The sequence below is a fragment of the Neophocaena asiaeorientalis genome, unplaced genomic scaffold (assembly GCF_003031525.2).
Source record: "Neophocaena asiaeorientalis asiaeorientalis breed wild unplaced genomic scaffold, Neophocaena_asiaeorientalis_V1.1 scaffold927, whole genome shotgun sequence".
Lineage (NCBI taxonomy): Eukaryota > Metazoa > Chordata > Mammalia > Artiodactyla > Phocoenidae > Neophocaena > Neophocaena asiaeorientalis.
In genome coordinates this window covers 230,554-252,096 of record NW_020174785.1, presented here as the reverse complement: position 1 = coordinate 252,096, position 21,543 = coordinate 230,554, and the positions used below count along the sequence as shown (strand labels likewise).

The 21,543-nt window shown below is 40.8% G+C and overlaps 1 protein-coding gene across 1 annotated transcript in view; it reads left to right on the top strand.

Moving 5' to 3' along the window:
• Positions 1-19,914, top strand: part of MAP7D3 (MAP7 domain containing 3) — a 27,730-nt gene extending 7,816 nt beyond the window's left edge. The window contains exons 5-16 of the mRNA XM_024760097.1: positions 356-445; positions 4,693-5,387; positions 5,936-6,066; positions 6,335-6,540; positions 11,238-11,370; positions 12,847-12,982; positions 13,896-14,000; positions 15,019-15,072; positions 16,662-16,764; positions 17,825-18,020; positions 18,939-19,210; positions 19,786-19,914. Coding sequence (XP_024615865.1) covers positions 356-445; positions 4,693-5,387; positions 5,936-6,066; positions 6,335-6,540; positions 11,238-11,370; positions 12,847-12,982; positions 13,896-14,000; positions 15,019-15,072; positions 16,662-16,764; positions 17,825-18,020; positions 18,939-19,210; positions 19,786-19,793 — 2,129 coding nt within the window. The 3' untranslated portion in view covers positions 19,794-19,914. The remainder of the gene's footprint in view (positions 1-355; positions 446-4,692; positions 5,388-5,935; positions 6,067-6,334; positions 6,541-11,237; positions 11,371-12,846; positions 12,983-13,895; positions 14,001-15,018; positions 15,073-16,661; positions 16,765-17,824; positions 18,021-18,938; positions 19,211-19,785) is intronic.
• The last annotated feature ends 1,629 nt before the right edge of the window (positions 19,915-21,543 follow it).

Here is a 21,543-nt window from a genome sequence, read left to right as displayed (position 1 = left end):
AAAAAAAAAAAAAAAAAAAAAAATAACCAAATTAAAACTAAACTATAAATTACTTTAGTAATAGATGTTATGGACTGTGTCCAAAATTAAATGTTGTATATTCCTAATTTGGGAACTTTGATGTTGTCAGTATCAGATTTTCCCGCTTAATTTTTACTGTTTCCTAAATAATTTTATTTCATTTCGTATGACTTACTTAAAGAGTAAACTAGTTTTAAGTTTGGGCATGTAAAATTTCTGCATAATACTTGAAATTTAAATAAGATAAAAAATGTTTGGGAACGGGTGGCTCACCCCTGAAATAATATATATAAACAGCTTGTAAAAGGTAAAATTCTTTGCCCTTGATCTCCAGAAACAACAGAAAAGAGGAGAAGCTCATCTCTGAATAGAAGATGTAGCAAACTGCATTCATCTACAGAACAAGTGGAAGAAAAAACACCTGGTTAGTTATTTCTATGTACCGATCTTAAATGGTGGTTTAAAAGCATTATATTTATGTCAACATTCAGCTGCTTGAAAAGCCATTCCAAAACATTGGAAGCCAAAATATCCCTTCTTTAACTAAAAAATGTACTTTGGTGCCATGCTTATTTGGCTGAAGCCAGAAGAGTCTCTTTAAATGAAATATATAATTCTGCAATGAAGCTGAGGAGGTCACAGAATGTTGGTATAGACAGAGTGGTCCTGAAGCACTTGATTCCCTTCAAACGTTTCATCAGTTCGCACATTGAAGTTCTAAATTACCGGCAACATTTTGAACTTCAAAGCTTTGCTTTGTTGCTTCACAGCATAATCTACATCTATCCTTTGGGCGTGTTTTCACTGCTGGTGATTACACACAAGATTTCCAAATTATTACTGAAGTACTTCTTTATGTAAAGTTGTTTCTAACACCCCCCTAAGTTTTCCCTGTTAAATATGATTTTCCTTTCTTTTCCGTAACAAACTGTTCACTTACAGAAGACTCTCCATTTAATTGATTCAGGTCACATCCTGTTATAACAAATGTCATTGTCACAGGGATCTTTTTTCTTTTTTTTATAAATTTATTTATTTTTATTTTTGGCTGTGTTGGGTCTTTTTTTCCGGACACACAGGCTCAACGGCCATGGCTCACGGGCCCAGCCGCTCCGCGGCATGTGGGATCTTCCCGGACTGGGGCACAAACCCATGTCCACTGCATCGGCAGGTGGACTCTCAACCACTGCGCCACCAGGGAAGCCCTGTGTTGGGTCTTTGTTGCTGTGCACGGGCTTTCTCTAGTTGCAGCGAGCAGGGGCTACCCTTCGTCGCGGTGTGTGGGCTTCTCGTTGCAGTGGCTTCTCTTGTTGTGGAGCACGGACTCTAGGCACATGGGCTTCAGTGGTTGTGGCTCATGGGCTTAGTTGCTCTGCGGCATGTGGGATTTTCCCGGACCAGGGCTCGAACCCGTGTCCCCTGCATTGGCAGGTGGATTCTTAACCACTGCGCCACCAGGGAAGCCCCCACAGGGATCTTTTTGAACATAAAAATTTATTGGAGCAAGCTATTTACAAGATTTACTTTTAACAGAATAATTCACTCAGTCTCTTGGAGCTATTGGCAATCGACTTGACCAATATGACTGTCAGTGACATACATCTGGAGGAATCCATGTCAGAGTTGTTTTGTCATGTACATCTATTTTCTCCACGTGTGAGTTCCTCTGTAGAGACTCCATACATTGGGCATGGTTCTGCTAGATACATTACCTGGATTCCTGCTTTGGGGTTCTTGTGGTATGCTGGGGCCTTTGCCCCTCTATTCAGGTTTTCTTTTCCCTAACAGTGTAGTCCCATCAGGTGGCAGTTTTCAGTCCTGTTATATATATGTGGCTCTCATTGCCTCTACTTTTAGGCTGGGAAAGTTATCATTTGCAGCAGTTCACATTGCTTTGCATTTATTTGTGAGACCTCGAATCAAATCCTTTCTGTTTTTTTCTCATCATTTAGTTTGTCAGTTATACACTAGTCTTTGGGAGAATAATTTAATCTGTCTCCTGTTCATCCCAACAAAAGCGTCAGTAGCCAGGAACAAAAGTGCTGTTTCATTATTAATTTCTGGAAGCGGTACTCCAGGTAACAGGCATAGAGTAGAGTGCCTGAAAGTGTTAGTATTTGTGCTTAATAGTAGGTTGTATCACTTAGTTTTTTACAGTAAGGCATAAAAATAATTTGAATCAATACTTTGCAAATGAGTGATTCTACCCAACATTTTATGTTGCATATTTATGATTTCTAGCAGGGTAGAATAGTTATCAGTGTAATTTATAGGATGAGATAGGGACCTTTGGTTGTTAAATTGTAAAACAGTGGGTTTCTTAACCTGTGTTTAAGTGTATCACAGTACTGTGAAAAGTACTGGATTTTAAAAATATAGAAAAACTTAAATAATTCAAGGGAGAAAGTGTCCTACTCCACCCTTCTTTTTTTCTTAAAATGTGGAAGAATAACATTGAGCGGCTCTTTAGCTTTTAATTAAGAACATAAAGATTGTTAGTAAAATAAAACAGATCTTCAGGGTTATGTGGATTTTCTCATTTATAGGTTACATATCATGTTAGACATGCCTTTAGATAGTAAGTCCTTAGTAATGGAGAGCTCTAGTGCATTGTTCCCATCCTTTTTGTCTTTTTTCCTCCACTTTTTCCTTTCCAGAATATATCCCACCCCCTTTGCTTATTTTTATGTCAATATCCATATGATTAGTAAACCAAAGTGCTGTCATAGACTTTGTGGTAGTGCAGCTTTACTTCTCTTGGTTCAAATCCTCAACTTTGTTTATGCCTAGTTGTATGTGTGTCAGATTATTTTCTACCAGTCTCCCCTGAGTCTATTGTAAGGTATTCTAATTACTTTCATTTTATTTTAATATATTACTCCTATTAAAAACCTCAATATTTTCCTTAAATTTCTGTGGCTATTAGAAATCTAGTTATTATACTTACTCTATTTTCTGTAGCACAGTCAGTGTTAAATAAGTGACTGTTTAGGCACATACAAGTATGTAAGTAAAATGCTTTCTCTACCAAAAGTGAGGGACTAAGAAATAACTGAGTCTTATATTTACCAAGTCTTTAGAAAGCCACCACCAAACACCTTCCTTAAAATGTTTACTTTAGGGAATGCCCTGGTGGTCCAGTGGTTAGGACTCCACGCTCTCACTGCCGAGGGCCCAGGTTCTGTTCCTGGTCGGGGAACTAAGATCCCACAAGCCACGTGGTATGGCCAAAAAAAGAAAAAATCACTTTATTATAAAGCAATAAATATTTAGTGTAGAAAATTTTTAAATATAATTTTCTATTATTCCAATACCCACTGATAACTGAATATTTTTCTTTGCGTTTACATATTTTTTAATAGAATGGGATCATAACCTGCTTTTGTTTAAACTCAACATATACCGTTTTCTATGTCCAAAAATTGTATATTATTACTCTTAATGACTGCCTTAGTATAGTCCAAGTTTTGTGTTGAATATTTAGATTATATGTAAATATAATTATTAAATTATATTATTAAACAATGCTGTAGTAAGTAATCTCATACATACATTTTCATTTATTTATCTGATTTTTTTCTTCAGAATAACCTAAAAGTGAAATTGCAAGAACAAAGAGTGTGGACTTTTTATTTTAAAAAAATATCTATCGATTGATTGATTTGGCTGCGTTGGGTCTTAGTTGCGGCATGCGGGATCTTTGTTGTGGCGCACAGGCTTCTCTCTGGTGTGCACGCGTGGGCTCTAGAGCGTGCAGGCTTAAGTGCCCCGCGGCACGTGGGATCTTAGTTCCCCAACCAGGGCTCGAACCCTTGTCTCCTGCATTGGAAGGCAGATTCTTAGCCACTGGACCACCAGGGAAGCCCCCAAACTCCTAATTTATCCCTCCCCACCCCTCCCCTTTGGTAACCATAAGATTGTTTCCTAGGTCTGTGTGTACTTTTTAGAATGGCTTTTGATACACTGTTGCCAACATGCTTCCCAGGGAGCATATACCAATGCATACTTCCACCAGCAGTGCATGAGGTTACCTGGTTCCCAACATTGGTATTATCACTTTCCTCTATCTTAGCTGGTACCGGATATTAGGACTTTTGTCCATTTGTTAGGCTAAAAATATTTAGATTGTTAAAGCTGGAAGAGACCTTGGAGATCCAGCCCATTCTGATTAATGTCTTATTACAATTTTTAGTATGGGTGAGAAAATGCTTTTTTATACTCTATTTTAAAACGATCATATATAGAATGCCTTATGTAATCACCTGTAATGGTAAGATCCCTGGCCTTGGTGACATTGTTTAGATTACTTTTAAAAAGCATTGAAGGTCTTGTAATTTTCTATGAAAATCATTCTGAACTATACTGTGATTAAAATAGAAATGGCTTACGGCAAACATCAGCTTTGGAGAAGCATCTTATTTTCGTCTGGAGTGGACTGTTGTTTTCACAATGCCTCTCTTGGTGGTGGTGCTGCTTCTGAAGTACCAACTTTGCGATGCTTCCGTTCTGTGTCTGTGATCCATTTCAGTAAACATTTCTGTGTTGTGTGTAATCCCTGTCATTTCCTAATAAATGCAGTCTCTTTGTTTTTATATTGTTACATGGTGCATTTCTGTCTTATCAAATTTCTAGCTGTGTGGAATTTCACTCTCTGTCCTCATTTACCTACAGGCATCCACAATATATTCCAATATGTAAACATGCCCCTGCTTAAGCACAGCAGTGATGAATTGAAGAGTACCATAGTGCCTCACAAGTCAACAGTGGTAATACCTCCCCAGGAGAAAGTAGACAAACCCTCCAAGACAAGCGTGGAAACGGCCCCCAAGGCGAGTGTGGAAGTGCCCCTGGAGGTGAGCATGGAAGCACCCCCCGAGGCAAGCTTGGAAGTATCCCCTGAGGTGAGTGTGGAAGCACCTCCCGAGGCAAGCTTGGAAGTATCCCCCGAGGCGAGCTTGGAAGTATCCCCTGAGGTGAGCGTGGAAGCACCTCCCGAGGCAAGCTTGGAAGTACCCACCGAGGTGAGCGTGGAAGCACCCCCCGAGGCAAGCGCAGGAACACCCCCCACTAGTGTGGAAACATCACCTGAGGCAAGCGAGGATCTGTTCCTTGAGGCGAGTGTAGATCCGTCCCCACAGGTGAGCATGGACTCATCCCCAGAGGTGAGCGTGGACTCGTCCCCAGAGGTGAGCACAGAAGCGTCATCTGAGGCTAGTGTGGAAGCATCTCCTGAGGCGAACGTGGAAGCATCCCCAGAGGAGAGCACAGAAGTGCCCTCTGAGGCAAGTATGGAGGCGCCCCCCGAGGCCTCCCCTGCGGTGACCATGGGAATGTCTTCCAAGGTGAAAATGAAAGACTCTCCACAGGTTCGACAAGTGCCTTTCATTGAGAAATTTTCTATTAAAATCTGTATGTTTTGTTGTATAGATTATGATAGGTCAGATTTCACAACATAAGCAGCTTCTTATTTATAGCGTTCTGTGATAAAATAAATTCACTTTAATAATTTAAAATTATATGATACTCGTTGTCGCAGAGTTTACCCCCCCAAAGCTGGAATATCAGTTAATTTTTAGTAGAAGAGACAAAATAAAGCAGTTTATATGAACTGTGTTTCTAAACTCTGAAGGAACGTTTTTGAGAACTATTGCAAACCTCAATTAGGATTTAAAAATAAAAGTAGGTTTTGAAGTAAAAGAATTCTTTTAAATTATTTCTATGACATACTTGAATTGTGTAATATAAATTGTTAGTCTGGAAGAATGTATCTCTGTACCTAATGCTCATGCATGAAAGGAAAATTGGGAGTTTAAGGAGCTATAATTATATGTTATTCAGAATATTTTTCTCTTGAAAAGCCAGCTGCAAAAGGTAATGCTAGTAATTCCTTATCTGATTGTATTGATCTGTTCAGAAATCAGAAACGGACAAACAGGCCTCAAACCCGATTACGAAGAAGCGCCTATCACCATCACAGATACCGTGTTATAGATGGTCATCTTCTCCTACAAGCAGGTGGTGTCCTCCATCTCCCATCAGTGCTAGGTAAGTAGCTTATTTGCCACTGTTCCTGATACGTATTTTACCAGGATAAATTTCACATCAGTGTTTCATAAATAATGTAGTATGCATGGTAATGTAAATATAAAGGGAAAAGCCTTTAAAAATGGATTTACCTTTGTCTGTTATAAAATATCATTATATCATAAAGTCAAGACATTACAGTTTATGAAATGGTACACTAAAAATCATCACATATGTATTACAAAACCATACCAGACTTCCCCCATTAACTATTACTTTTTCCCAGCAGGCAAATCCAAAAGAATCGCCCCCCGTCACCTTCACCCGCTACGTCAAAACAGTCGACACAGTTTTCTTTTTCCTGTAGAGTAATTCCTATGCAGCGTACCGTATTTGCACAAAATGCATTAGGTACTATTGGAATGAAAAATGAAGCCATCTCTAACACCATTAACAGCTCTGAGACTGCAAGCCAAAAGGATATGATCTGTGAAGGTGAGTTCCTTCACTAAGAAGTTCATTTCACCAGCACAGAAAATCTTAAGGTAGTTTGGGAACTGTCAATGTCATTTTACTCCCCAGTTCAGAGAACTTTAGGAAGTGAACTTTCTTTTAAATAAAGAGAATTTCACCAGTCACGCTGGCACACTGCTTTTTTTTTTCTTGCTGGAACTTCTTACCCCCATTTTTGGAACTGATATTGGAAGTATGGATGGGTTGGATGAGTGCCATGGTCTAGGTGGTGCCTGCAATTCCTTCCATCTCCGATAGTGGATGGCCCTAAGGTATTTTCCGTCCTTGGAGAGAGCACTCCAGCCTTTTGTGGCTGAGCAGGTTTCCTTCAGGAGCTGTAGGGCAGTTTCCGTATATAGACCATACATGTGTCAGGTCAGTATGTGGGTTCCAAAAAGTATCAGATTGGTATTTTGCCATTCTTTTTTTTAATTGAAGTACAGTTGGTTTACAATGTTGTGTTAGTTTCTGGTATACAGCAAAGTGAATCAGCTATATATGTATTCTTCTTCATATTCTTTTTCATTATAGGTTATTGCAAGATATTGAATGTAGTTTCCAGTGCTATACAGTAGGACCTTATTGTTTATTTTATATATAGTAGTTCATATCTGCTAATCCCAAACTCCTAATTTATCCCTCCCCCTGCTCCTTTCCCCTTTGGTAACTGTAAGTTTGTTTTCTATTCTGTGAGTCTGTTTCTGTTTTGTTTTTTTAAAATTTTAATTGAAATACAGTTGACTTACAATGTTGTGTTAGTTTCAGGTGTACAGCAAAGTGATTCAGTTAATACATACATATATATATAAATATACACATTTTTTTTACATTCTCTTCCATTATAGGTTATTACAAGATATTGAGTATAGTTCCGTGTGCTATACAGTAGGTCCTTGTTGGTTTTCTGTTTTATATATAGTAGTGTGTATATTTTAACCCCAAACTCCTAATTTTTTTAAAATTTTTATTTATTTATTTTTTATGGCTGTGTTGGGTCTTCGTTTCTGTGCGAGGGCTTCCCTTTGGTAACCATAAGATTGTTTCCTATGTCTGTGAGTCTATTTCTGTATTGTAAATAACTTCATTTGTATCATTTTCTTAGATTCCACATATAAGCGATATCATATGTTATTTGTCTTTCTCTGTCTAGCTTACTTCACTTAGTATGATAACATCTTGGTCCTAATATGTTGCTGCAAATGGCATTATTTCATTCTTTTTTATGGCTGAATAATATTCCGTTGTATATATGTACCACATCTTCTTTATCCACTCCTTTGTCGATGGACATTTGGTTTGCTTCCATGTCTTGGCTAATGTAAATAATGCTGCTGTGAGCAATGGGGTGCATGTATCTTTTCGAATTAATGGTTTTCTCCAGATATATGCCCAGGAGTGGGATTGCAGGATCATATGGTAGCTCTATTTTTAGTTGTTTTTTTTTTTGTGGTACGCGGGCCTCTCACTGTTGTGGCCTCTCCCGTTGCGGAGCACAGGCTCCAGACGCGCAGGCTCAGCGACCATGGCTCATGGGCCTAGCCGCTCTGCGGCATGTGGGATTTTCCCGGACCAGGGCACGAATCTGTGTTCCCTGCATCGGCAGGCGGACTCTCAACCACTGCGCCACCAGGGAAGCCCCCTATTTTTAGTTTTTAAGGAACCTCCATACTGTTCTCCATAGGGGCTCTACCAATTTACATTCCCACCAGCAGTGTAGGAGGGTTCCTTTTTCTCCACACCCTCTCCAACACTGATTGTTTGTAGACTTTTTCATGATGGCCATTCTGACTGGTGTGAGGTGATACCTCATTGTAGTTTTGATTTGCATTTCTCTGATAATTTGTGGTGTTGAGCATCTTTTCTTGTGCCTTTTGGTCATCTATATGGCTTCTTTAGAGAAATGTCTATTTAGTTCTGTCCATTTTTTGATTGGGCTTTTGTTTTTTTGTTACTGAGTTGTATAAGCTGTTTATATATTTTGGAAATTAAGACCTTGTAGGTCACATTATTTGCAGATATTTTCTCCCAGCCCATAGGTTGTCTTTTTGTTTTGCTTATGGTTTCCTTTGCTGTGAAAAAGCTTATAAGTTTGATTAGGTCCCATTTGTTTATTTTTGCTTTTATTCCTATTGCTTTGGGAGACTGACCTAAGAAAACATTGCTACGATTTATGACAGAGAATGTTTTGCCTATGTTCTCTTCTAGGAGTTTTATGGTGTCCTGTTTTATATTTTAATAGTCTTTAAGCTATTTTGAGTTTATTTTTGTGTATGGTGTGAGAGAGTGTTCTGACTGCATTGACTTACATGTGGCTGTCCAGCTTTCCCAACACCACTTACAGAAAAGACCGTGTCTTCTCTGTTGTATATTCTTGCCTCCTTTGTCAAAGATTAATTGAGCATAGATATGTGGGTTTATTTCTGGGCTGTCTATTCTGTTCCATTGATCCATATGTCTGTTTTTGTGCCTGTACCACAGTGTTTTGATTACTATAGCTTTGTAGTATTGTCTGAAGTCTGGGAGGGTTATGCCTCCAGCTTTGTTCTTTTTCCTCGGGATTGCTTTGGATATTCTGAGTCTTTTATGTATGGTTTCATAAAAATTTTAGGATTATTCTGGTTCTGTGAAAAATGTCATGGGTAATTTGATAGGGATCACATTAAATCTGTAGATTGCTTTGGGTAGTGTGGCCATTTTAACAATATTAATTCTTCCAATCCAAGAGCATGGGATATCTTTCCATTTCTTTAAATCATCTTCAGTTTCCTTTATCAATGTTTTATAGTTCTCAGCGTATAACTCTTTTATCTCCTTAGTCAGGTTTACTCCTAAGTGTTTTATTGTTTTTGATGCAATTTTAAAAGGGATTTTTTTCCCCTTTCTGATACTTCATTGTTAGTGTAAAGAAATGCAACGGATTTCTGTATGTTAATGTTGTATCCTGCTACTTTGTTGAATATAGATGCAAAAATTTGAATTTGTTTATCAGTTCTAGTAGTTTCTGTGTGGAGTCTTGTGTGGGTTTCCTATATATAATATCGTGTCAACTACATATAATGACAATTTTCCTCTTTGCTTCCAATTTGGATACCTTTTATTTCTTCTTCTTCTCTGATTGCTATGGCTAGGACTTCCGATACTGTTGCTGAATAGAAGTGGTGAGAGTGGGCATCCTTGTCTTCTTCCAGATTTTAGCAGGAAGGCTTTTAACTTTTCACTTTTGAGTATTAGATTGGCTGTAGGTTTGTCAAAGCTTTTATTATGTTGAGATATGTTCCCTCTATACCAACTTTGGTAAGAGTTTATCATGAAGAGATGCTGAATTTTATCAGAAGCCTTTTCTGCATCTATTGAGATGATCATGTGGTTTTTGTCATTTCTTTTGTTGATGTGTTGTATCACATGGATTGCTTTGCGTTTGTTGAACCATCCTCGTGACCCTGTGATGAATCCAACTTGATCATGGTGTATGATCTTTTTTGTGTCGTTGGATTTGGTTTGCTAAAGTTTTTTTTGAGAATTGTTGCATCTATATTCATCAAAGATATCGGCCTGTAATTTTCTTTTTTGGTATTACATGCATTCTTAATATCCATTGACATTACTTAATTTTAAATACACTCGTGAATTTTGCTTTTTGAAGGAATTCCACTGTGAATTCTTTGTAACAGAAATGATCTTTTTATTACAAATTATTTATTCCTGATTTTTTGAAATCCTCTTTTTTTTTTTTTTTTGCGTTACGCAGGCCTCTCACCGTTGTGGCCTCTCGCATTGCGGAGCACAGGCTCCGGACGTGCAGGCTCAGCGGCCATGGCTCACGGGCCCAGCCGCTCTGCGGCATGTGGGATCTTCCTGGACTGGGGCACAAACCCGTGTCCCCCGCATCAGCAGGCGGACTCTCAACCACTGCGCCACCAGGGAAGCCCTGAAATCCTCATTTTTGTATGTAGTTTATTTAAAACAAATTCGTCATGCTTAAAACAAATTCGTCACATGAACTAAAATGTTATGCCTCCATGTGGTCACTTTATTTTACTGATAGTCTTGGTTTCTTTGATTATCTACAGTTAGCTACTTTATGATCAACCAAACATGTTAGCATACTATTATCAACAGTTAGCTAAACAGTATTTATTTAGTAAAGATGATGCACAATGTATGCTGGATATATTTTTGTTTAATTGAGTAATTAAGATTTGTACACTTCAGGGAATTCCCTGGCGGTCCAGTGGTTAAGGACTCGACACTTTTACTGCCAGGGCCCAGGTTCGATCCCTGGTCAGGGAACTAAGATCCTGCAAGCTGCATGGCATGACAAAATAACTTAAAAAATAAAAGATCTGTACATTTCATTTGGACCGAGCATAAGCTTGTCTTCCTCTATATTCAGTATCTCTTGTTTTTTTCCCATAGAGGCAATTCAGTCAGGTATCTCAAAACAGCTAAACCAAAGCAGGAGTACATTATTTCATTTGGGGCGGGGGGGTGAGGGGGCGGGAGCTGGGCTTTTGAACAAAAGCTGTTACATAAATCACTTATAGTTTATTTATACATTTTAGACCATGGACATACTGTTTGGTTTTTTTTAACATCACAGGTTGTCTTGCACCTCTTTGTTGGACTTAGAGGCAGTAAGTTCCCTAAACTTAACTGTTTTACATGTTAATTTAAATTAGAGTCTGGTAATAAAAGCACACCAGGGCCTATGAATGCCGAGGAGGCAACAAAAATTTTGGCAGAGAAACGACGCCTTGCTCGTGAACAAAAGGAAAAAGAGGAAGAAAGACTACAAAAAGAGATGGAACAAAGGTTGGCACAAAATCATCCTTTCTATATTGTAAATCTTGGCTGGGGCCTGAATTCTGGAAGTCAGACTTTATCCTCAAGTTAGATGTATTATAAGTTCTCAAATAGTAAACTGACTTTTTCTCCAGTGTGAATCAGAAATGACTCGTCGCCTTTTAAACAAATGCGGGGAGCGTTTCAAGCAGACAGGACGCTGGTGTGTAGATGACTGTATGGTCCTTTTTAGTCTCTATGTGTCATGTGCCGTCAGGTGTGCTGTAAAGATGCATAGAGACCTGAACTCATGTCAGGGGCCTGGATCTCAGTGGGAGCACCTCAGTGATCACATAAGGCTCGTTCTGTTGCCATTCACTGGCATCAGCCCCTTTCTTTATTTCAAAAGTCCTTTATAACTTTAGAATTTGTAAACCTGTTTAAGAATAAGTTGCATACGTCATGACCTTTTCCTACTAAATACTTCCGTATATACTTCCTAAGAACAAAATCATTCTCTGACATAACCAGAGTATAATAACTAATATCAGGAAATTTATTATTTTATTTTCTAATTCAGAGTCAGCAGTTCAATTTACCATTTGTCCCAGTGACAGTTTTGTTTTAGTTCAGAATTCAATCCTTAGACGGTTCATAAAAAATAATATATACACACACATAGAGTTAGTAACTGGTAAAGCAACTTTGCTTGAAACTTTTTTGTAAGTTTGAAAATAAAAAGTTACCAAAAAAGAAAAAATCTGTAAACCTGGAAAGGATACTTCTTGTGTTTTACTGGGTTTCCAGTGACTTGTGGGCTGCCATTGTCATGTACAGTTGTGTGCATTCTACCTCAATCTAAAGGTTTCTTGATCTTCGATCTCAAGGCCCATTTGATTTGGGGCCTTCTGATGTAAACCTCTGTCCACTGCCTGCAAAGAATAACTACAGTCCTGACTTTGTTTTTAAGTATTAAGTGTTTTTGAATCACAGTCACATGCTTTCCATGTACCTTATATGGGTTTGGGAGAAAGGAGGAGGAGACATTATGAATAGAAAAAACACCCCTATAACTTGAAGAATATTATTCATTGCTTCATGTAAAACAGAGGTAGTTTAACATTTTAAAAGCCCTGAATACCAGTCATTGTAGACTGGGCTTTTCTCCTCTGAGCACCACCAGACCCTCCTCTAAATTCGTCTCTCACACCCCCATGTGAGACTGGGTGTGAGCATACGTCTAAAACAGTTAAGAAGGAGTGATTTTATGGCACGCGCATTTGTGTTTTAAGACGCAAAGTAGCCCACTACTTGATAGAAATCTTTTTCTACTCCCAAGGGCTAGCTTCCCCCATTTAAAAAAGGTGAAATTATGCAAATCCTGTGTAGTAACAACACAGAAAAAGTGGTGAATCTGGTGTAAATAGAAATTGTATTACTATACACAAGCAGCTTTCCTATAAAAATGCACATAATAAGAGTTATTTAAGTATTCTGTGTCATCAGGAAAATGAAAGACATAGCAAAGAAAGCAGATGAAGGCCAACAAGAGGAGTTCTCAAAATTTGGAGATGGGCAACCACCAAAGGAGATAAAGAAGGAAGGAAGTCAAGAACAACAAGACCAAAGAGTGGAACTCCAGGTTTGCCGGCTCCCTACTTGATCAAGGGATGAGAACCAGATTCTAAAATTCAGTAGAAACCCAAAGCAAAAGTCTGTTTCTCCAAGACAGAAAACAAGCAGATGCTGCATGCTCTGGTTGCACTCACATCACAGCCTCGCTGTTACCAGTGTCTCTGTGAGTTGTTCTCAGCCACCCTTGGCCGAATCCCAGAATGTTTTACAAAAGCAGAAAGCAGCAAATTACAGATGAGCAGTCCTTTAGTTCGTCTCCATAAATAATATTACAGCTTGGTTTCGGGAAATCCAGATCGCTCAGAGATTAAACGTCCTGTGTGAGTTTTCCCAGCCCTGCATTCTGTGGTGACACTTAACACCTGTGCCACAACAGATAAGATACAAGTTATGATGCCTCATCAGATTCACTGATGAGAATGTCACCCATGTAAATTTAAACCCCCAAACTGAGCTCAGACCATACTCAGTTTAAATTATTGTTGTAGCCTAATTTATATTCCAGTTTTAGTGTATCATTTATCAAAATCAATTAATAAATGTAACATAAATGATTGTAATGCATTTGCATTCCTCGAGAAAGTACCTTTAGGAATCCTCTTGCTGCTTTTGAGAAGTGTAAGACTTGGCTTCTGATGCCTGTGTCAGTGGAAGACTACACAATCACATACATACTTGAAACAGTCTGACAACCCCGAGCTCCTGAAGCGGATTAGCATGGCCTGTAAATCCTTGTGATAATAGGCTAGTTCTTGTGTATTTTTGCCAATGGTTTGAAAACTGATGATCCATGAATGTTATATATGTGGGTACTCTCAATCAAAAGGTTACATTCTTTTATTCTGGATAACATCTTACTGTTTCACTGATGTCATTCAGATATATTGAGATTAAATGATTTTTTTGTACAAATTTTCTAGAAAAGCGATGCCAAAATAAAAGCTCAGGAGGAGGCTGACAAACGCAAGAAGGAACACGAGAGAATTATGTTACAGAATTTGCAGGAGAGATTAGAAAGAAAAAAGGTACTCCTTCTCTCTGTTTGGGGGGTTTGATTCTTTGTTTAAAACAATGTTGGGCACGTGATATCAAAACATGTTTTAGAAAATGACAAGTAAGTGATATGCTACCCTTGGTGGTTTTCCCTCTGTGCTCTCTTATCCAAGGATCTGACCCCTTCTCCCTACAACGATCTCCTCTTACTGATCATACGTCTCCCTCGTGGACCACTGATGACCATTACAGGGATATCTCTGTACAGCAAATCTCTGGGAACAAAGCTCCTTTGAACACAGTCACTCAGGTCATGGTAGGGGTTGGTGGAAGTTAGAGTTGTTTCTAAACTGGGCTGGAAATTTCAGCAACTGAGTGGGAAGAAGCAGAAGGTGGAGGCTTCCCTGAGAAGCCAAGGCGCAGGCTGTTTGTAAGGTAGGACCTCACTTTGTGCAACCCACGTGGCTTGTCTGGGAGCAGGGAAGGCTCTGGACCAAGCAAGGTACTTCATGGCGTCTCTGTCAGGAGATCAGTCACCCTGAGGAGGCCAGAGAGCTGTAGCTCTCCTCACCTTCAAGAAAGAAGGGAACTCTTATCCCTCCTGCGTGTGCCCCTTCTAGTAACAAAACCTCTGACGGGTTTGCATTGTTGGGGTGCATTCTTTTCATTAACTCGGCTTCACTCGTGGTCTGTTGAGACTATAAATCGTGTTCACAAGTTCTAATTGGTTTGCAATAATATGTGCTTAGTCTACGTAATACATTTCCATGCCGGCAAAATCAGGAGTGAGAAGCCATTTGGATTTCTGTGTTAGGATAACAAGTACGCCCATCACTGCTCAGGGTGTTTTCTAGATGATCATGAAACTGGGCTTGAAGGAAGGCACCCAGGTGCCGGCCCAGGGTCTTGCGTCGGTTATATCTGTGGCGTTGGAGCGGTCACTGATATATATTGTCCGCTTCTGGAACATGGAAATAATCAACTTCTTCAGGACCAGTGTTTTGTTTTTAATCTGTTTTCATGTTTGAATTTTTATTTTCCTTTAAATAGAGAATTGAGGAAATTATGAAGCGGACAAGAAGGCCAGATTCAAATACCTCAAAGGTAGTCTGTGTGCTCCTGCCAGCAGTGCATACGAATTCCTGTTGCTTCACATTCTTGCCGACTTTTTCATTTTTGCCCATCTCTGGTGGTAATGAAATAACATATCACATTGGCATTTTCCTGATTATTAAAAAGGTTGAGCATGTTTTCATACCTTTAGTTAGCTTTCATGTCTTTTCTTGTGTGGAACGCTTGTTTAGGTCTTTTGCCCAAAACTTTCTGGCTGACTTGTCTATTCCTACTCATTGGTAGTTCTTTAAATGTTCTAGAAACTTCTCCTTTCTTGTATGTGTTGCAGATATCTTCTCCCAGTTTGTGGCTTGTCTTCTTGCTGTCTGCTGCTACATAGAAGTTCTTGATTTTCACATCGCTGAATTTATCAATATTTTTGGATGACTAATGGAGTCGGGTGCCTTATTGGCCATTTGGAGATTCACTTTGGTGAAGTGCCTTTTCAAGTCCTTTGCCCCTGTTTCCATTCGGTCACCTGCCTTTTTCCTATTGATCTGTAGGAGATTTTACCTGCTTTACTTCTGAGCCCTTTGGACATCTGTATTGCAGTTATTAGCCCTTGTGCAGTAGTTTGCCTCACACTCTCATAATGTCTTTTGAGAAACAGAAGCTTATTTTAATGAACTGAAATTTAGCAGTTTCTTTCCTTTATGGTTAGTGCTTTCAGGGTATGTCTCATAAGTATTTGTTTACCGCCACCCTTCCCTCCCTGGCCCCAGTGTCCTGTCTTTTGATGGTTTGCGTGCATCTAAGGTCTTTTGCCCCCAGATTCTGTGTTCTTTACCCTCTGAGCTACAAAACTCATATTTTGCCTATTTACAGTTGCCCAGTTGTGGTCACTCATACCATGAAAATTTAGAATAGAAATGTCATTCCTGAAAAGTGCTGGGAGTTGCCATCTCAAGGATCATTTAGCCCATTGGCCTGAGATGCCCTGCCTCAAGCAGCAGCCAGGAACTTTTTTAGCCAGGGCCCCACCTTGGCAGATCCCCCGTGCCAGCCCAAAGCTGTTGCCCCTTGGCTCCCACTCAGGGAAGTCTTTCATTCTTGAGTGGCTTTCCCGAGCTGCAAGACACGGGCCACCTGTCCTGTCCTCTGTAGATTCTGTGGGCCAAAGAGGTTAGATTTTTTTTTTTACCTTTTAACTGAAATGACAAAAATTAGCCATCAATCCAGGTGTGAAATCTGTCTTTTTAAATTAATTAATTAATTAATTTTTATTTTTGGCTGCATTAGGTCTTTGTTGCTGCACGCGGGCTCTAGTTGCAGCAAGCGGGGGCTACTCTTCGTTGCAGTGCGCAGGCTTCTCATTGCAGTGGCTCCAGGCGCACAGGTTTCAGTAGTTGTGTCTCACGGGCTCTAGAGTGCAGGCTCAGGAGTTGTGGCGCACAGGCTTACTTGCTCCGCGGCATGTGGGATCTTCCCGGGCCAGGGCTTGAACCCATGTCCCCTGCATTGGCAGGTGGATTCTTAACCACTGCGCCACCAGGGAAGTCCTGAAACCTGTCTTCTTTGAAATAACTAAGTCAGGATGACTGAATATTAGATGTAATCATGACTTTCATTTTTCATGGTAGGCTACAGAAACATTCAGCAATGATGCATATGAGGAGGACGAGGCAGACGATGAGGACGAGTCAGAAAGTGACAGTGATTCCTTTGATGACATGCATCCATCAGGTTTGCTTGCCTTCTGAGTTCTGTTAGTCAGTATTTAGAAGCTGGACTGTCTAGGCTCATCCAGAGGTTTCTCCACTTCTGAGCTGTGTGGATTTGAGCAAGTTACTCAACCTCTCTGTGTTCAGTTTTCCCGTCTGAAAAAGGAGAAGCTAATGTTGTTCTCTCCCTAGGGTGGGCATGAGATTGCAGTGAGATCGTGTAGTGCTAACAGTGCCTGACACATAGCAAACTCTCAATAAATATTAGCTGCTGCTACAGCTGTTACTGTGTTTCAGGTTGTGCCGAGAGACTGTAAACGGCAGCTCTCTCTCAGCTCAGTGTGAGGCTTACTAGCATCTCGCAGTTCAGGGCCTTGTGGCGCATTCATGACTGACCATAGGTAGAATGCCACTCCCCGCCTCACTGAGAGAAAATGAGAATCGTGTCGTGATATGAGCGCCCCTAAGGTGTCGTGTTGAGTCTCGCTCATTCCCTGGTGAATAGGAACCACTTAATGGCCACAGTAATGGCATTTGAGAAAACACGATTTGTTCACCCTTTATGGCGTAGCGGGTATCGAACACACAAGTCGGGCGCTCTGCTAGCTACTGGGGCCTCGAGGAACCACAGCCAGTGGGGAACTAGACATGAACAGACCGTGGTGCTGCCACAAGCTGGTCACACTTAAAAGAAGTTTGGCCAGAATGCCACGAGAACGGAGCAGTAGGGGCAGCTGAGCTGTAGGCTCCACCTTAGGGCGTTGGAAAAGCTTGAGGTCAGAGGTGAGACTAAAATAAGAGGGTCATCAGGAGGAGGGGCGAGAAGCGCGGTGCCATCCTGCCCTCTGGCCGTCATTCTTTGCTGGCAAAGGGGAGAGGGCAAGTTCCTTAAAGGTGGCGCTTTGTGCTTTGAGGGCTGGCTGGGCTTGTGCCCTGGGCAGTAGTCCAGGCCATGGCTCCAGGAAGCGCCGCCATGAGACGGCTCCTGCCTTCAGGCAGGCTCCCTCCCGAGCCGGCAGGCACCTTGCTTATCTTATTGTTGAAACTCCAGTTTTAATCTTCTTGCTCTTTTTTTTCTCTAGCTTTTATAAATGGCACAGAGTCATCCACAAAACCAAAAACACATTTTAAAAATGTGAAGAACACTCGCAAGCTGGTGTTTTTAGATGAGACTTGTAGCTACATCCGTAAAGAGACAAAAACACTTCTAAATTGTGACATGAAAACCTTCAGACAAAAAAGAGTGAAAGACCCTTTGAATCAGACAAAGAGTGCCAGGTGAGTCCCTAGGTGAGTTCATCGGAATACACTTGGAAGGGTTATGATTGGCATTCTCAGAATGATGCATGAGATGATTGAGCTCTTAGTTTATACCAAACACTGTGTCAAGCACTCGACTCATAGAAACAAACTAATCCCCACAGCAGCCTTGCTTAGTGAGGATGAGCGTCCCTACTTTTACAGGCGAGGAAGCTCAGGCGAGCAGAGATTATCGGCCTTATTTGCCCAGCATCCCACCATTCAAGGGCAGAGCCCAAATTCAAGCCCAGATACACCTGACTCCAGACCGTGCCTTTATTCATGCTGGTTAGTGTTGTCTCATACAGTCCGGGAGGGGACATTGATAGAGTGACTGCAGTATACCAGGCGTTTCAACTATCTTAATTCTCATTGCGACTCTGAGTTTGATACTAAAGTCCTCACTGTACATATGGGAAACTGAGGGTCAGAGGTTAGGTCAGAAGAACAGGGCCAGATTCCTGGAAAGGAGGGCTCCTTGGGCGATGGCCTGAAAAGACATTAACCTGCAAGGCCTGTGGAAACAATGTGCTAAGAGACTCAGTGATGGCGTGGAAAGAGCAGTGGAGCTGGTAAACCCACATGAGTCCTCACTCTGCCTTACTGGCCGTGTCCTGGATCTGCTCGCAGTAGGGACAGCGTCCCTAGAGCCCTGCATGCGCAGCTGCTTCTGGTCCCCTCAGCGTTCCCATGGAGCCCTAGGACCTGGGAGGACACAATTTGGAAACCAGTGTGTTCTGTGATCTCCAGGGTCCCTTCCATCCGGCCTTCCCATTCTGTGATTCTGAAAGTTTATTTATGTCCAAGGCATTTCTTAGAATTAAATAATAAAGCTTCTTTCAGGCAAAGCCTTGGTTTGGGGATAATCCGGATTATAATTAAAGTATCTCTTTCCAGATCCTTCACCAAAAGAACAGCCAACCGAGCAGCCAAAACCGGAAAGGCAGAAACCAGCAACACCGTGGGACCTTCCAGGAGCTTACATTCAGAGGTACAGGATTGGGTCTGTGACAAGATTATCGACCTCACAAGCGAGGTAGAACCACCCAAGTCCAGTATCCCTCCTGATAGCCGAAAACACCATCTGAAAGGTCCCATGACATCCTGCCTAAGTCACCAGCCGCCTATAGACAACAAGAAAACAAGCAAATCTGTTTCCGCTCTACCGGGTAAGGCCTCATCCCATCTTCACTTCATTTGAAAGGTAGTTGACCTTGAACCCTCCTGTGTTTCCAGCTGTTCCAGGGTTGTCTTGGTGAGGGAGAAGACAGTGGTTGGTCTAAAACTAGGTTGATGTAGAAGAGCCCTGCATTAAGTTAGTTTTGAGAGGGTAAATGACTTGATTCTAATTTTTATGGCCTGCATTTCCTGCCAGATATACAAAGTGGGGTTCATTTCAAACCCCAGACCCCTCAGGTTCCTCTGCGCTCCTGCTCCACTGGCTGCTCTACAGCACACACATCATCATTCAGGGCAGAGGGTTAGTGAGTTTTTTGGAATTAGTCTCTCAACTTGTGTTTCCAAAACCAAAACTTCTTTCCTTGAGAAGCTCTCTTTGAAATTGAGAGGAGCTTGGGCCCATTTGGGGGTTGGGGAACGTTTATAAGAGCACCAGTGTGTCAGCAACTCGAGGGGCGCTACTTGAGGGTCCCAGGCGCACCTCAGAGCGGAGCCAGGGCCCACTTGGTGTGGAACCAGCATTTTCTCTACTAACCTTCTTTCTTTTCTTTCTCCCTCTGGTCAGATATGTAAACCTCATCCAGCCTGGAAGAGAAGCCATTCTCCACTCTGGATTTTGACCTCCAGGCACACCTCTCAAAATTTCTCCACCTCCTACTTGAACCTGGCAAAGAAAATGACTCTCAAAAAAAAACAAAAACAAAAACAAAAACGGGAAACATCAAAACGTCATCTTAACATATCAGAAGATGCTCATATCATCTTGACTCTTGCCCACAAGCAAGGGTTCTGAGTAAAGAGTCGTTTTGTTTTCCTGTAAAAATCTTCATGTCTCTCGTTCTTGTGTTTTCCTGCCAACACGTTTGAGTGTGTATCAAGGGTGTCTTTATAAAATGCTAACTCTTGAGTTTCTAAGAGAATCTCTACCAGAGGAATAGTTTTTTCTCAGTATATATTTGAAATCTTAATCATGTTTACTCCATTTAACAATTAATTTACCAATAAAAACTCACCTTTGATCTTGTAGAGAACGTGACGGCTTATTTGAGGGCCTCGAGGTTCCTCACAAGAGCTTTGTTTGGATTGTTCTTAACGTACAAATACAGAAGGTTGCAAAATATGAAATCACATTTTACCGCTATGTACGTATATTTCTAACTCTGCCATAGTCTGCCGGCCCCATACACAGGCACTGATACCCCCAAATACTGGGAGCCCTAGAAGGTGTGATCTTTAGCATCTTGTCAGTGTTTCATTTTGAAGTACATACTGCGGTTCATCTATAAAAACATGTTATTGTGTACATAAGGCAGTATTTGGCTGTTGTCTGATGGGGTATGTTTAACTCCTCTAAATGTTTACTGTGTATAATCTTCTTCTGCTTGTGCTCTCCAGGCCTGCCCTTCAGTATACACTCAGGCTTGAGATGTGGAATCAAACTTTGCTTGCCTTTCTCTAGCGGCTGGCTGCGAGTGAGCAGTGTTATTCTTCGGTCCCCTTGATAGGCACAGAGACATACACGGTGTACACGCACACACGTGTACACGCACACACGTGTGTACAGGATATATGTTTCCTGAAATCCATTGAATCCTGCTTAAACCATTGACTAAAACTTGAATCACAAATAGTTTGAAGCAGGCCTGTGTTCTTTGTAGCCACCAGTCTTCGATTAGTAAAAGGAAGTAGTTATTCTTTCTGATTCCCTAGTTCTTTGCTCTTCAGAGTACTCTATCTTTGTTATAGAATAGAGCTTGGTGCCTTAGATTTAAAAACTTTTTATACCCTAGCTCTTTTATACAAAAGGCAGAGACAGTCATCTTAACAGATGTGATTCTGATATTTTTCTGTACAGATTTCACGTGTCGAAACACTGTTACGCCTTCATATAAATGTGTGTGTTCTATGCAATAAACTTTGCAGGTAAAGCAAGTTTTCTTCTTATTTTAATAATAAAAAATGTACTGGTGGTGGTATAAAGGTGACACCAGTTGTTAACCAAGCTATGAACACAGGCAACCGGTATGTTCGATAAGTAATCAGATCCTCTGATGCCCGTCTGCAGTCACTTGGTGATTTGGTGGCGTTCCACCGTGGGACATTAAGATGTGAATTTTGAACTCTGGTCTTCTTCCTGCTCCCATTTCAGTGCTTGTTAACTCTTCCCTGTGACGGCTGTGACTTGAGGCCAGTGATTAAAGTATCTTTCTTTCTGCTGTGGTAAAATTCACGTAAGTGGCATCTAGTACATTTACAATGTACAACCATCACCGCTATCTAGTTCCAGAATGTTTTCATTATCCTAAAAAGAAATCCAGTACCC